Source organism: Mesoplodon densirostris, chromosome 1 (genome assembly GCF_025265405.1).
Source record: "Mesoplodon densirostris isolate mMesDen1 chromosome 1, mMesDen1 primary haplotype, whole genome shotgun sequence".
Classification (NCBI taxonomy): Eukaryota; Metazoa; Chordata; class Mammalia; order Artiodactyla; family Ziphiidae; genus Mesoplodon; species Mesoplodon densirostris.
In genome coordinates this window covers 73,173,471-73,188,388 of record NC_082661.1, presented here as the reverse complement: position 1 = coordinate 73,188,388, position 14,918 = coordinate 73,173,471, and the positions used below count along the sequence as shown (strand labels likewise).

Sequence of the window (14,918 nt, the reverse complement as noted above, 5' to 3'; positions counted from 1 at the left end):
TCTTTGCTCATAGTAAATGTATACCTTGTAGTGGCTAGGGGTATGGACCACAGAACCAGACCTGGGTTTGAGTTTCAGCCCTACCACTTACTAGCAGTGTAACTTGGGCTAAATAGATTACTTCACCTCTTTAGGCAACAGTTTCCTCATAATGTTGTGAGTATCAAATGAGTTACCACATATAAAGTGTTTATAACAATGTCCGGCGTGTGGTATGCATTCAGTAAATGTTAGGTATCACTATTATGTTATTCAGGTTTCTTTTTTTTTTTTAAGTTCGAAACTTACATTAAAGAGAGCGTCCAGGGACTTCCCTGGTGGTCCAGTGGTTAAGACTCCACGCTTCCAATGCAGGGGCGTGGGTTTGATCCCTGGTTGGGGAGCTAAGATCCCACATGCCCTGTGGTGTGCCGTGTGGCCAAAAAAAGAAAATAGAGGGTCCATATCAGACTTCTAGTTGACTGTTAATTAAGTATACAATTTCTATTCTTATGTCTTTTTAGTACACTCCCTGGTTCATGCATATGTGTATATAATCTATACCATATAGTACACATATATGTGTGTAAACCATGTAATGTATATGGTATATATTTGTGTGTATGTATATATGTGCATGCGTGTGCAAAAGAGAGAATATGAAAAACAAAAACATTTAAGGCAAAATATATAATATAGAAAAATAAAATACAGTAAATTGAAAAAACCTTGTCCTTAGATCCAACCTTTCATGACGATAAAGAATACATTTACCCTTTCAGAAGATCACTTTTAAGTAGTTGATAGTTGGAGCTTTGACTGTTTGTTTTGCTATTTGTTTAGTGTTTCCTTCAACATGTATTCTTCATAATACATTTTGAAATAATCTTGTTTGGAGGTACAGTCTTCCTTAAAACCTGGTATGGTATCAGTTCATGTAGTTTGGAGGTTTCTTGATTTCTAGGCCAACATTTTGTAATGTCGGTTTTATGAGGTAGTCAGTCAACAGCTTGCCAGAAAATAAAAGTCAAAGGCTTATTTTCTTAAGCATAAGTCATCTTCCCAAGGTAGTTAGCTGGAACATAGCCCTTCTGCCCTTGAACTTCAGCTAACCACCACTCTTTGTTGCCACTTAGGTCACAAAATCTAAGTATATGAACTCTTTGGTATTCCTGAAGGCTGAGTTCATGGTCACTCCGTGCCTGAAAGGCATGAACTGCATAGAAAATCTAGACGCAAGCAAATGACATTATTAGAAGCAGAGCCTAAAAATCTAGACAAACATAATAAAGACTTCCAAGCTTTTAGAAGAAATGCTGAAGTTTTCTTATTTTTCCAAAGTCACTCCCCAACTCCTTTGTTGGATTTATTTTGCTAAAGTATGGCCCAAGATGAAAATAGAGTGAAATTTCCATTCTTATTGTCCTGTTGGGAGGAGTCTAAACTGTTCATTCTTGAAGGCAATTAGGCACTTTCTATTAGATTTTTTAAATGTTAACTCTTTTTGATTCAGTAATAGCTCTAAGAGTCTCTTCTATGACATAGAAACATTGGCACAGATTATTGCATAATAATGTTACTGCAATACCGACTTACTTATAAGGTGAAAAGTGGGAGGGAAGTTGGAATAACACTAAAGGTTCAGCAAAAATTAAATTCTAGATGCTTACATGAAGGAAATTTGTAGTCATAAAAATAGTGTTTTCTGAGACTAATAATACAGGAAAATGCTTATGATAAAGTGCTCAGCCCCCCCCAAAAGATATAGAATCAGATGTGCAATATGTGTCTAATATTGTTAGATGGTTTTCTTTAAGTAGTAGAATTAGAGGTGATTTTCATTTTTATTTGTTGACTCATCTTATAAACTTTTATAATGACAATGTATTAAATTTATAATTTTAAATTATTTGAGTGACCTAGAGAGACTAATAAAATATATTTCAGTCAAAAGAATTTTTCTTTAACCTCAAAAGAGTACTTCATAATTATTAGATGCATAAGAAGCCTCTAAATAAGTGATTAGTCTCTCCTCCACTAAAATCATAAGACTGTTAATAAAAATGTTTAGTTATGGTATAAAATTTAGCAATCAACTAACAACATTTATTCATTCATTTATTTAATTAGAAGTTATTAAGTATCTATTAATAACCAGATATTATGTTATCAGAGAACTTATAACCCAGCTAGGAAAAACAAATGCCAATAAAAAGGGACACATGAAAAAACAAAAAACAAAACAAAACAAAAAACACCGTACAAATGCAGGTGATATATGTATCAGCTAATTGTGAGCTGTGTTTTGGAAGAAGTAACCTTTTACAGGTGACAAAGTTGATAAAGGGGTGGATATGTCTTATTCAAAGGTACAGAGATGAATACATGGAAACAGTATATGGGAAAGGCAAGCAGATTAACTTTCTCAGAATTGAAGGTCAATATAAAAAGGAAATTATGAGAAATAAGATGACTCCATTGAGCAGGAAAGAGACTGGGTAATGTGGAGGGGGGACTACAGTTGACCCCTGGACAACACCCAGCTGAGTGGGCCCACTTATAAGCAGATTTTTTTCAGTAAATTATTGGAAAAATTTGGGGAGATTTGCAACTATTTGAAAAAACTCACAGATGAACCACATAGTTTAGAAATATCAAAAAAAATTAAGAAAAAGTAAAGTATGTCATGAATGCATAAAATATATATAGATACTAGTCTACCCTTACTTGCATAGGCATAAGATGAGTGATATTTAACATAAAAAATAATGTGTTCATTTTCTTGCTGTTTTATAACTTTGCTTTCAAAGAATTATATTACTGTTCAATATGCCTCTTCCTCATAACTGGAGAGACTGCGATGCGTATCAGCCTATCATCACAGGTAAGTGGTTTTTGTAAAACTAAACAATGTTTCCAATATTGTACTATGAATATGGCTATAATACTGTATGCCATAAAAATCTGATAATGATTCAGTCATTAATGTATAGACTAGCCTACCATGAAGCAATCATATTGATTACACTAGGCGACCATAAAGCAATCCTATTGCTACTGCTTTGTTTTCAATGCATGAATCATTATACCTGTAAATAAATATGAATAGCTTTTTCATATTATTTTTTCATTTCTGATGTCTAGTGTTAGCAATACATTTAATATCTACAGTGTTTTGTATCATATAATACAATATTGAAGTTGGTATTAAATGATTCATTTTGTAAATAGATGACATAAACTTATAGTATCAATAAATACAGTACAGTACTGTAAATGTATTCTTTTCCTTATGATTTTCTTAATAGCCTTTTTTTCTAGCTTACTTACTTGTATGTATATATAATACATAAACATACAATATATATGTTAATCAAGAATTTATATTATCAGTAAGGCTTCTGGTCAACAGTAGGCTATTAGTAGTTAGGTTTTGGGGGATTCAAAATTTTTTGTAGATTTTCAGCTGCCCAGGGGGTCAGCACACCTCACCCCCGAGTTGTTCAAGGGTCAACTGTATAGGTACAGTGTAAACTATTCTTTAGATCTTGAACTATTTAGCTTTTGATGGTATTCTGATACCACTGACTTATATATCATCTCATCAACTCTAGCATGAGCTCCACCTCAGACAGAGGAACCACATTTCAACTTTGTTCCATTGACCACATCTGGTATACAGTAGGAATTCAAATATATGTTGATTTGATTTGAAAGTAAGGCTGAAGGGCTTGGATATCATACAAGAATATTCAAGAGATCATCTTGTGTCATACAAGACAGATTGGTAGACATGGGTTATTTTGTAATTTTAAAAAGTAAAGAGAAAACAAAAAGGGAGATGCCATAAATTCTTGATCAATCGAGTGGTAGCAATAATGACCACCTTTTATAACTCTCATAACAGTTTATATGTCAAATGTGCTTTATCCTCAACAACCCTGTGAGCTGTGACTTAAAGAAGTAACAAGCTCATAATCATAGAGCTAGTTGGTACTGCTAGGACCATATCTTCTAACTCCAAATCCTGTGCTTGGTCCATTTCTCATAGTACTTTAATAACGAAACTCTTGTTCTAGCAAGGATGTGCAGAGTGTATTCTTGTGGAAAGGGACTGGAATCTCTAATATGTTTTGTTGTTTAGAAAGTGAAGACATTGAATATATCCACAAGAACAGAGTGGAGGATTTGGTTTGCAGAAGCTTTCAGGAATATCATGTATCATAACACAGCTTCTGAAATAATCTTAAGAGCCCACATTAGCAGTTGCTAGCCATCTTTTGCAATTTTTATACATAATGTATATTCTTAATCAGTGCAGCTATAGATTTTTTAGCAGGTCAAATTACCTGCTAATATATGATTCCTAAATATTTGTGGTGATCTTTCAATTTGGCACATATACTCTCAAGGGCAATATAAAATCTTCCACCTAGACCTATTTGGTATGAAATTATGGCAAAGCTTATATTTTAAACGCTCAATATAGATTCTCATAAAATTGTAAACTTAAAGTACAAAATTATATACTTTCAATACTTTAGATGATCATAGTCCAAAATTAATTTAGGATGAGCATTTTTCGGTTTTTATATATGTTTGTGCTTCCACTTAAGATAGATACTCAAAATGGAAGTAAGTCTGCTTTTCAAGAGATGATAGTCGATCACGTTAGACTACAGGCTAGAAGTTTTCAATCTGTTATGGATTTAAGAGCTAAAGGTTTTCTCTCTTTAAAAAAATTTTTTTAATTGTTCTAGGCTGTTGGACTTTCAATGTTATTATGTTTTGGTCCAGACACATTAAAATTTTGTCAATTTAAGACATAATCATCTAATCCTTTTTTTCCCTTGGCATTTATGAAAATATATTTTATTAGTTGCTTCTTTGCAATCTGTAAAGCTCTGGCGCATTTTATGGACAATATTTTATGACTACAACCCAGTTCTCCACAGCATTTACTCTTTTTAAATAACACTCTTTATTACTGTATTATTGACTCATACCCAATTTATTACCTACTGTTCATAACCACCAGCTCTTTCCTTGTGGTGCCATTGCCAGTTCAGCATTTCCTTATGCTATATTTGTGCATTTAATTATTCTCCCTTAGTGAGCCACATTACCTATCTTCACTGAATTTCATTTTATTGATTTCATCCCAGTTCTCCAATTAGCAACAACAAAAATCATAGTGTATTTTAATCTTTCTTTCCAAAACTAAAAAGCTACAAAACTAGCACTTACAGTATTATATCATATTAGCTCAGGAAGCCAAGATAGTTATATTGCATGAAAAATGCTCTTTCTTCTCTTTTACCCACCAGAAGCAAGCTTTCTTGTTCTTTAATTAACAATTATGAATTGTTATTACACAAGTAATTTTTGTAAAAAACAATTTTAAATAAAGGTAAACACGAAGAAATTTACTAATTTTTATTAATACCGTGTTTTCCTTTTATCCTTTCTTCCTTTTCTTCTTCCTCTTTTCTTTCTATCTACCTACCTACCTAAAGTGGTAATAAACATGTAATTATTGTATATGTAATTTTTGCAACCTGCTTTTTCACTTCAAAATATATTTTAAAATCTTTTCATGTCAATAAATAGCTCTCTAAAGCATCATTTAATGACTACTTAAATATGTTACAGCCTGCTGACTTTTGAAGCACTTTAAAAATAATGACACACTAGACATATAACATTATCATCATAAGCAGTTGAAAAATGTCAAGAGGAGGGACCGGACAATGAATCTAGAATTAGTGCAAAACAACTTTTTTGATGTCAAAAATTATGTTCTCAGTATTATTTATGTGAAAAAAGAAAAGAGTACTGATTCTCACCCATTACTTCCCTCTAAAACTTGGTTTTAGCCATTATTAAACTTGGTCCTCTTTGAGAAGTACCAAAGATGATCACATTAGTCCAACATCCTGCTTGCCAAACAAGGCACCTTACATACTGTGGTAGGCAGCATTCTAAGGTGGACCCCAAGATTACTACCTCCTGCTGAACTTGTTCTGTATAATCCCCTTTGTGAATATGATGGGATTTCACTCCTGTGATTAGGTTACATTACATGGTAAAGGTAAAGGGATCTTACAGGGGTGCCTAATAAGATCCCTAATAAGTTGACTTTGAGTTAGATGAACATTATCCTGAGTGGGCCTGACATAATCAGGTGAGTCCTTTAAAAGAGAGTCCAGTCACCTCTGAAGGGAAAGGTTTGAAATCAGAGAGATGCTCTCCTGCTGGCCTTGAGCAAGCCAAAAGCCATGTCGTTAACTGCCTATAGGGACAGCCATGTAGCAAGGATCTGAGCACAGCCTCTGGGTGTTGACAGTGGTCCTTGGTTGATAGCCAGCAAGAAAATGGAGACCTTGTTCCTACTGGAAAAAAGAACTAAGTTTTGCCAACAACCATGAGCTTGGAAGACAACCCTGATTTTCAGAAAGAGACACGGCCAAGCAAATGTCTAGATTTCAGTTCTCTGAGATTCCAAGCAGAGCACCCAGCTAAGCTGTTGCCTGTACTTCTGACCATGGAAACGGTGAGATAATAAATTTATGTTTTTTTAAGCTACTTAATTTGTGACAATTTGTTATGCAGCATAGAAAACTAATACAGATCATGCCATTATTATTTGATCAGAAGAGACCTGCAATTTGGGTTCGGTTATTTCAACTCAAAGCAAAGGTATAGGGGATCCTATGTGGCCACAGATCCAAGCTGCATTTTCTAATCCAGCTATATTTGTAATGATGTTTAGATTTATATCCCTGACACCAGGGTCTGTTTTGAATTGGTTCGAAACTCAGAGGAGAAAGAAAACAAATAGCACTTTATGGAGAGATATCATTAATATACTTTCTGTTTTGGACAAAAGAAAATTATCTCATGTTTTTTCCTCTCAGCAATGGAAACTTCTAATGGATCTAATTCTCATGATACATATTAATAGGTTTACTCAAAGACAATTACTCTGCAGTAGCAGCTAGTAGGGACTAGATGCAGTTTTAGACTACACAGTTCATGCTGAAAGAGGCTAAGTGAGGTGCTTAATCTAATAGTCCCCGTAAAGCCAAGTAAAAACTAGAACTCAACATCAAGCCAGCTTTAGGTCACCTTCACAAATTTGGGCCTCCAGTGTCTGTCTTAGGTTATTAAGATAACTTAGAAGGTTATCTTAGTAACTTAGAAGTTATTAAAAGTCAGCCAGAGCATTTAATCAAGTATATAGATTTCACTGATAAAAATTCTTTTATTGGTTTGTATTATAACATTATATTGTCTTATAGAAACTCTGAATAAACTAAGAGAGTGAATGAGTAATAGAAAAACAGGGTTTTTGAAACTTCAAGACAGAAAAGTGGTAAGAACACATAGTAATGTATAAATGAGTTTAGAATCAGTAGTGACTGGGAGAAAGTATTTGCAAATTATATATCTGATAAAGAACTCTATGCAGAGTATATAAAGAATTCTTAAAACTGTATAATAAGAAGAGAAATGGCCCAATTTTTAAAATGGGCAAATATTTGAAAAGACCTTTCAGCAAAGAAGATGCAGGAATGGCCAATAAGAACATGAAAGATACTCAATAACATTAGTCATTAGGGAAATGTAAATCAAAACTACAATGAGACACAACTTCACTTCCATTAAGATGGCTGTGATAAAAAAAAAGACAGACAATAAGGCAAGGATGTGGAGAAACTGCAATTCACAATCCTCATACATTGCTGTTGGGTATATACAACGGGGCAGTCACTTTGAAAAACAGCTTAGCAGTTTTTTAAAAACTTAATCTTACCAATAGCAATTCCACTCCTAGGGATCTACTCAAGAAAATGAAATTCACACAAAGACTTGCACACAAATGTTCATAGCAGCATTATTCATAATAGAAATTACCCCAGATGTCCATCAGTTGGTGAATGGGTAAACAAAATATGCTATATTCATAGAGTAAAATACCGTTAGGCAATGAAAAGCAACAAAATACATATACATACTACAACACTGATGAATCTCAAAAAACATGTTAAGTGAAGGAAGTTGGCTGTAAAACACCACATACTGTATGATTCCATTAATACAAAAAATACAAAGAAGGCAAATCTATGGAGGAAAAAAGTGATTAAAGATTTCTTGGGGCTAAAAGTGAGAAAGGGGAGGAGCTGCAAATGGGTTCAAAGGATCTTTTAGGGTGAAGGAAATGTTCTAAAGTTGGATTCAGGTAATGGTTGCAAAACCCAGTTAATATACTAAAAGTCAGTGAATTGTACATTTAAATTGCATAAATTGTATGGTATGTAAATAAGAACTTAATAAAACTATTTTTTAATGTATCAGTCATGAATTGGACAGCAATCAATGTATTGTTGAAAGAAGTTGAATAAAAATATTTTTGAAGAGCAGTATGACAATGTATATCAAGACTATATATCCTTTGACACTCCAATATTTTCAGGAACTTGCACTACAGATATACTCATATATAAGTATAAAAATAGATAAACAAGGATCTGGCCTGAAATATTGTTTGAAATTTTAAAACCCCCAAAATATTCTGAATGTTTATTATTATGGTAATAGTTACATAAATTATGATGTATCCAGATAATGAAATACTATGCAGAATTTTTAAGGAAGAAGGCAGATATTTAGGTACTGTTTTATCTAAGATATATTGTTAACTGAAAAAAATTATGTACCACGTATATGTTCCCACTCGTCTAAGTATAAATTCACTCATGTAAATACAATATCTGAAAAGATATACCTGCATGTTGTCTCTGAAAAGTAGGACTGAGGAGAGAATAAAGACCTTTACTATTAATTTACGTATATACTTCTACTATTTTAACTTTCCACAAAGAACATGTATTAGTCTTATTTTTTAAAAAGAAGTTAAAATTAATTAATAAAAAGCCACTAGGGGCTTCGCTGGTGGCACAGTGGTTAAGAATCCGCCTGCCAATGCAGGGGACCTGGAAGATCCCACAAGCCCATGCACCACAACTACTGAGCCTGTGCTCTAGAGCCCGTGAGCCACAACTACTGAGTCCATGTGCCATAACTACTGAAGCCCGTGCACCTAGAGCCTGTGCTCTGCAACAAGCCCCCGCAATAAGAAGCCTGCACACCACAACGAAGAGTAGCCCCTGCTCGCCACAACTAGAGAAAGCCCACGCGCAGCAACGAAGACCCAATACAGACAAAAAAAAGTCCACTAAAGAAAAAAAAAGCAAGTTTAAAAAAGGAACCAGTTAGTTGGTCACCACTTGGGGATTAACATTTCTGAGGTAGCAAAAAGGAACCCTATATTATAGTTAACTTACCATTTTGGGAAAGGGTTATGCCAATAGCCTTTGCACTGGTTAAGTGAGAGAAAAGTAGCTTTTAAAAGTTTCAGTATATATCAATAGTATATGTCATTATGCAAGAGATTAAAAATGACTGATTCATAGATAGCGCAATGAAGATACTGCTCTCAGAGGAACTATGGTCAATTTTCCACATGCTACTGATGGCGGTGATCTGTTCAGTATTGAGCTGTTTTCCTCTCATGGGGGAAGTATAAAGAGACCATCTTCACTTCACTCTAAGTAGTAACAGCTACTATTTATTCAGTGCCTACTCTGTGCTGGATACTTTACATATAAAATTATCTCTAATATCTAATATCTCTAATATCCACACATCAACTCTGCAAAGTAGGAATTACTGTCCTCTTTTCTTCATTTGAGGAAACAGGCTCAGAGAATTAAATTCCTTGCAAAAAGGTGCACAGAGAGGAAGTGCTAGAGAGAAGTGCTACAGAGGAAGCTGACACTTCCACCAAGTCTCACAGTAAGATAGAACATCTTTCATGATTCCAACAGCCAAGCGTCTTTACATCAGGTTCAAATTCTTACCTGTTCATCTACCTCTTGAAAACTGTCAACATCAGTACCGTTTGTTTCAGACTTCCCACATGTTCCACTAAGAGATGAGCTGCTATCACTTATGCTACCTTCTGGGGTGCCTGTGACACTGTCACTGGCTGGTCGTGAAGAAACAAAGAGGCTGATGTTATCAAAATCATCATCACAGAATCTGTTCTCGGCGTCCACCTTCTGCACTTTTGCTGGATTGTAGGGTTTTAGAAAGGAGGAATACACATATCCTTTTATAACTGGATAGGAAATAGAAAGAAGAAACATGGTTATTTATAACTCTTTCCAAACAGTTGCATTTAGAGAAGGACACAGAGGCCCCCTGGGAAAATCTCAACTAGAAGAGAGGTGGAAGTTCTTTGCTTCTTATGCAAAAAACTTACTTCCTGTGTCAACAAGCCACCTGCTGGTACTCCCCAACGGATCCTTCTGTTCCATCACAGCCACCAACTCCCCTTCCAGAAGATTGATGTCATATTCTTGTGTAGCATTGCACTTGCGCTTAGCTTGGTAGAGTTCCTCTGTACTGTATGTGGATAGAAGTTTGCAGCGGTGAGTGTCATTCTGACGTGGCACTTCCGGCTGGGAGAAGTAAGGAGAGATTTTTGTTCAGATAGATGTATAATAAAATCCTCACAGATAAATATTGGTAGATATTTCTTCTCTGGAGATTTTTTAAATGTTGAAGCCATACATTGATTAAGGATTATTTCAATGTTGAGGCAGAGATCAGGTTATTATGTGAACGTATTTAGCTGAGTTATGCAGGGAAAGATTCTCTAGTTAGCACATGAGGGCAGTGTTGTAGAGAAAAAAGAAAATTCAGCTGAGAATACGAAGGCAAAGGTTCTAATCCTTCTTCGATGTTGAACAATTTTTTAATTCTTTGCCATGCTGTAGGCAATCACTTGTGTATTAAGCACTTGATAAATAATATTTAATTAAGTAAATTGTACATGTGCATGTATTTTTCTGGGAAATAATATCAGTAAATTAGGCAGGAGTCAAGAGGCCTGGTCCCTGTCCCAGCTCTGCCACTAAGTGACTTTGAGAAAGCCACTTCATCTCTGCAAACTGGGATTCCTTATCGAGAAAAATGAAAGGTTCGAACTGTAATGATTTTGCTCTATAAAATTCTGTTCACTCATCCAACAGATATTTATAGAGTGCCTACCTTGTGTCAAGCACCATTTAGGCACTTGTTTTGTACACATCATGTACAAAACAGGTAAAAAATCTATGACCTTATGGAGTTCATAGTATAGAGGCTAGAAATAGACAAGAAATTCTACATATAATAAGTAGGTAAACTATAGGCTATTAGAATGACATAAGTGATATGGAAAATAATATATTATGATTTGATCAAGGCAAAAAAGTGATAGTCATCATTGTTACTGAATGCTACCAAACTCACCAGAATTTGCACAGTCTTCTTCTTTTCAAAACTAAGTTTCCTCTCAATAAATGTAGCACTGTTATCCTTCACAAAATTCATATTTTGAACCTCTTCTAGTACTCGATTCTGAATTTCAGAGATGCTTGAAGCCAACAGTGGTACCTGTAGGTAGAAATAAGACATTCCCAGATGAATACTTAACCATATTAGGTATTGAATTTAGTAGATCTGTGATGAACAGTAAAAAATTATACCATATTCCACAGCAAAAAATTAGGGCAACATTAAAACTCCTATATCAAAACCATCTAATTTGTTGTCTCCAGAAACCCCACAAAAATGACAAGGGGGCTTCCCTGGTGGCGCAGTGGTTGAGAATCTGCCTGCTAATGCAGGGGACATGGGTTCGAGCCCTGGTCTGGGATTATCCCACGTGCCGCAGAGCAACTAGGCCTGTGAGCCACAACTACTGAGCCTGCACGTCTGGAGCCTGTGCTCCGCAACAAGAGAGGCCACGACAGTGAGAGGCCTGTGCATTGCGATGAAGAGTGACCCCCGCTTGCCACAACTAGAGAAAGCCCTCACGCAGAAATGAAGACCCAACACAGCCAAAAAAATAAATAAATAAACAAACAAATAAATAAAAAGCCAAGCATTTAAAAAAAATGACAAGGATTTTTTTTTAAGTTCAAGCCTAAATAAAAGGAAACAGAAGAGAAAAAATTACAATAGCAATAAAATTTTGGGAAGAAAGACTCAGTAATTGATGGTAGTAGTCCCCTCCAATGTGGTGGGGTGGTACAGTAGGAAGGAGAAAAAGGCTAAAACAAGAAACATTGGTTAAGATCCTGTGGTGGTTAAAACAAATAAGCAAATTCTTTGATATGTTTCCCATCAAGAGGTGGAGTCAATGTCCCCTTCCCTCAAAATTGGGTGGGACTTTATGATTGCCTCAATGAATAGAATATTGAAATAAATAGAATAAAGGAAGTGATGTTGTTTGACTTTCAAGATTAGGCTAAAAAAGATCATGCAGTTTCTGCTGGTTTCTCTTGGGACACTCACCTTAGGGAGACTTTAGTTGCTATGGAAGAAGTCCAGCTGCACTGTGTCCACCATATCAGAAGAACATGTTGAAAGATGGAGCGGGGAGTGGTGGGGGTGATGGTGGGATGGGTGGTTGTCTGTGGGGCCCCAGCTATTCCAGTCCCCAGCTGTTTGAGTCTTCTGTCATCTTCCCACCACCAATCTTAGAGGCCTGAGAAAGTCTTTGTGACCACTTCAGCCCCAGCTATTATCTGACTGAGACACTGAGAATGATTACCTGATCCCAGTGAACCCCAGAACTATGAGAAACAATAGTAAGAAATGACTATTGGTTGTTTCGTACCACCATGTTTGGTGTAATTTGTTATGCAGATATAGACAACTGGAATTGTTTTGAAGCAGTTGTATCCCCAGATTCTTTCTCCATTTCAGTGAATCTTGGTGATTGCTTCTTCCCTACCTTAGCAGAAGATGAAGTTTTCTTTTCTGCAAATGGTAAAACAGAGAGTATCTAGACTGGGGGCATGAGACACAAATAATGGTGGGGGACCCATGTTAGAAAGAGGGTAATTAAGTGAGTGGATATAGACTGGACCCAGAGACCCTGCCAACCAGACCTAGCAGTTGACCATTACCCTTTAGGCAGAAAACTTGAAGGGACATCTCTGGAGACTCTGACCAGCCTAAGAGGAAAGACCTAATGGTGCTATCATTAAGAGTTCCCAAATGAAATTGCAGTCAAATTGCTCTACACAGTAGTGGATGTTTAGGGTTTTCAATGCCTATCTAGGTGCTCAATGCTGCCAATTAGTCCTCAACTCTTTATCAGTGGTGAATGATCAAGTATATCAGACATCTAAGTCATAACTATAACAAGAAAGAAAGAGTCTTATAAAAATAAAGGCAACCTGTTTTCATCTTAAGAAAGCCAAAAAGAACTTTCAAAAATTAAAATCATGGGAACAGAAATAAGAATAAATCAAAAGATGGGTTTGAAGATTAAGTAGGAAGTTTTCTTAGGAAGTAGAGCAAAGCAATAAAGAGATAGAAAATAAGTGGAAAAAGATGCAAGATTAGAGGAACAACCCAGGAATTTCAGAAAGAGAGAAAAGAGAAAGGGAAGAGAGAACAATCATCAATGAAATGTTCAAAGTTTCTAGAAGTGGAAGACATAAATTTTCAGGTTGAAAGGATCCCACAAAGCATCTGACATACCAAGGTTCATCATCATTAAATTTCAGACTGATGAAGACAATAAGAAAATTCCATAAGCTTTTAGAATGGGATAGGGTGGGGAAAGTGCATACAAAGAATCAAGAACCAAAATGCCCCAGAGTTCTCAACAGAAACAGTGGAAGCTAGAAGACAATGGAACAATGGAATGCTTTCAAATTCAGGAAGAACAACTTAAAATTTTACACCCAGCCAAACTATCAATTAAATATGATGATAGTATAAAGACATTTTCTGATATTTGAGGTGTCAAAATATTAACCTCCCAATTTTCCTTTCTTAAGAAACTACTCAAAAATTTGCTCCCCCAAATAAAGGCAGAAAGCAAGAAAGAAGGTCAACATGGGATAAGGAAATGTGAGATCCCACACAGAAGAGAGGTAAAGGGATTCCCCAGAATGATGATGAAGTGTAATCCCAGGATTACAGTTAATTATGAGATAAAAAGGATAACCAGTTCTCTGAGAGATTTCTGCAAGAAGACACAATTAATAGAATATATCACACATCTGAATATCTTAAGAAGTGATCCAGTCAAATTGGCAGATAAAGTTAGGCAAATGAAAATTAAGCTGATAAAAGACAAACACAATTATTAACTTTAAGAAAAACAGAAAATCTATACGTAAAAGCAAAAGTAATCATAGTGTGGTATTGCTGAACTCTAATCAGCATTAACTTTGTGTGCTGAATATCTTTTGTTTGTTTTTTTCAAATTTATTCTTTTTCCATTTCCATCCTGCTCTGTGCTCTGGAAGGCTGACCAGTATAGAGTGTATCAACAGCTTTCTTGCACTCTGGTTTTCAGATGGGTTCTTGCAATGAGAAGCACCCATAGGAAATCAGAATAAGGGAGGAAAGTGAGATAAGGAAATTTATTTCCCAATAAATTTCTTTAGTATTTATTGCTTTCTGTAGTGTTGACTGATAGTCACAGATCCTGTCAGGTAAACCTTTCCACTTAGCTCTCTCTACACATTCCTATAGCTACTCCTTCCCCTTGTCCCTTTGAAGACTGGGTGTTTTAAGGCTCCTTCTTTTATTTTACTGTATATAATCTTTTAAGTTACACATCAACTTTAAAAGTTTAAAAATAGGGGACTGATAAGAGAAATGCAAATCAAAACCACATGAGATATCACTTCATACCCACTAAGATAGCCATAATAAAAAAAAGACAGATGTGAGGAAATTGGAACCCTCAATCATTGCTGTTGAGAATGTAAAATAGTGCAGCCACTTTGAAAAACAGACTGGCAGTTATTCAAAAGGTTAACATAGAGTTACCATATGATCCAGCAATTCCACTCCTAGGT

The 14,918-nt window shown here is 35.4% G+C and overlaps 1 protein-coding gene across 1 annotated transcript in view; it reads right to left on the bottom strand.

The window, feature by feature from the left end:
* Positions 1-1,022: 1,022 nt before the first annotated feature.
* ARHGEF38 (Rho guanine nucleotide exchange factor 38) overlaps positions 1,023-14,918 on the bottom strand; it is a 159,308-nt gene continuing 145,412 nt past the window's right edge. The window contains exons 11-14 of the mRNA XM_060088333.1: positions 11,341-11,484; positions 10,307-10,505; positions 9,903-10,162; positions 1,023-1,208 (exon numbers count right to left, since the gene is read on the bottom strand). Of these exons, the coding sequence (XP_059944316.1) occupies positions 1,023-1,208; positions 9,903-10,162; positions 10,307-10,505; positions 11,341-11,484 (789 nt within the window). The remainder of the gene's footprint in view (positions 1,209-9,902; positions 10,163-10,306; positions 10,506-11,340; positions 11,485-14,918) is intronic.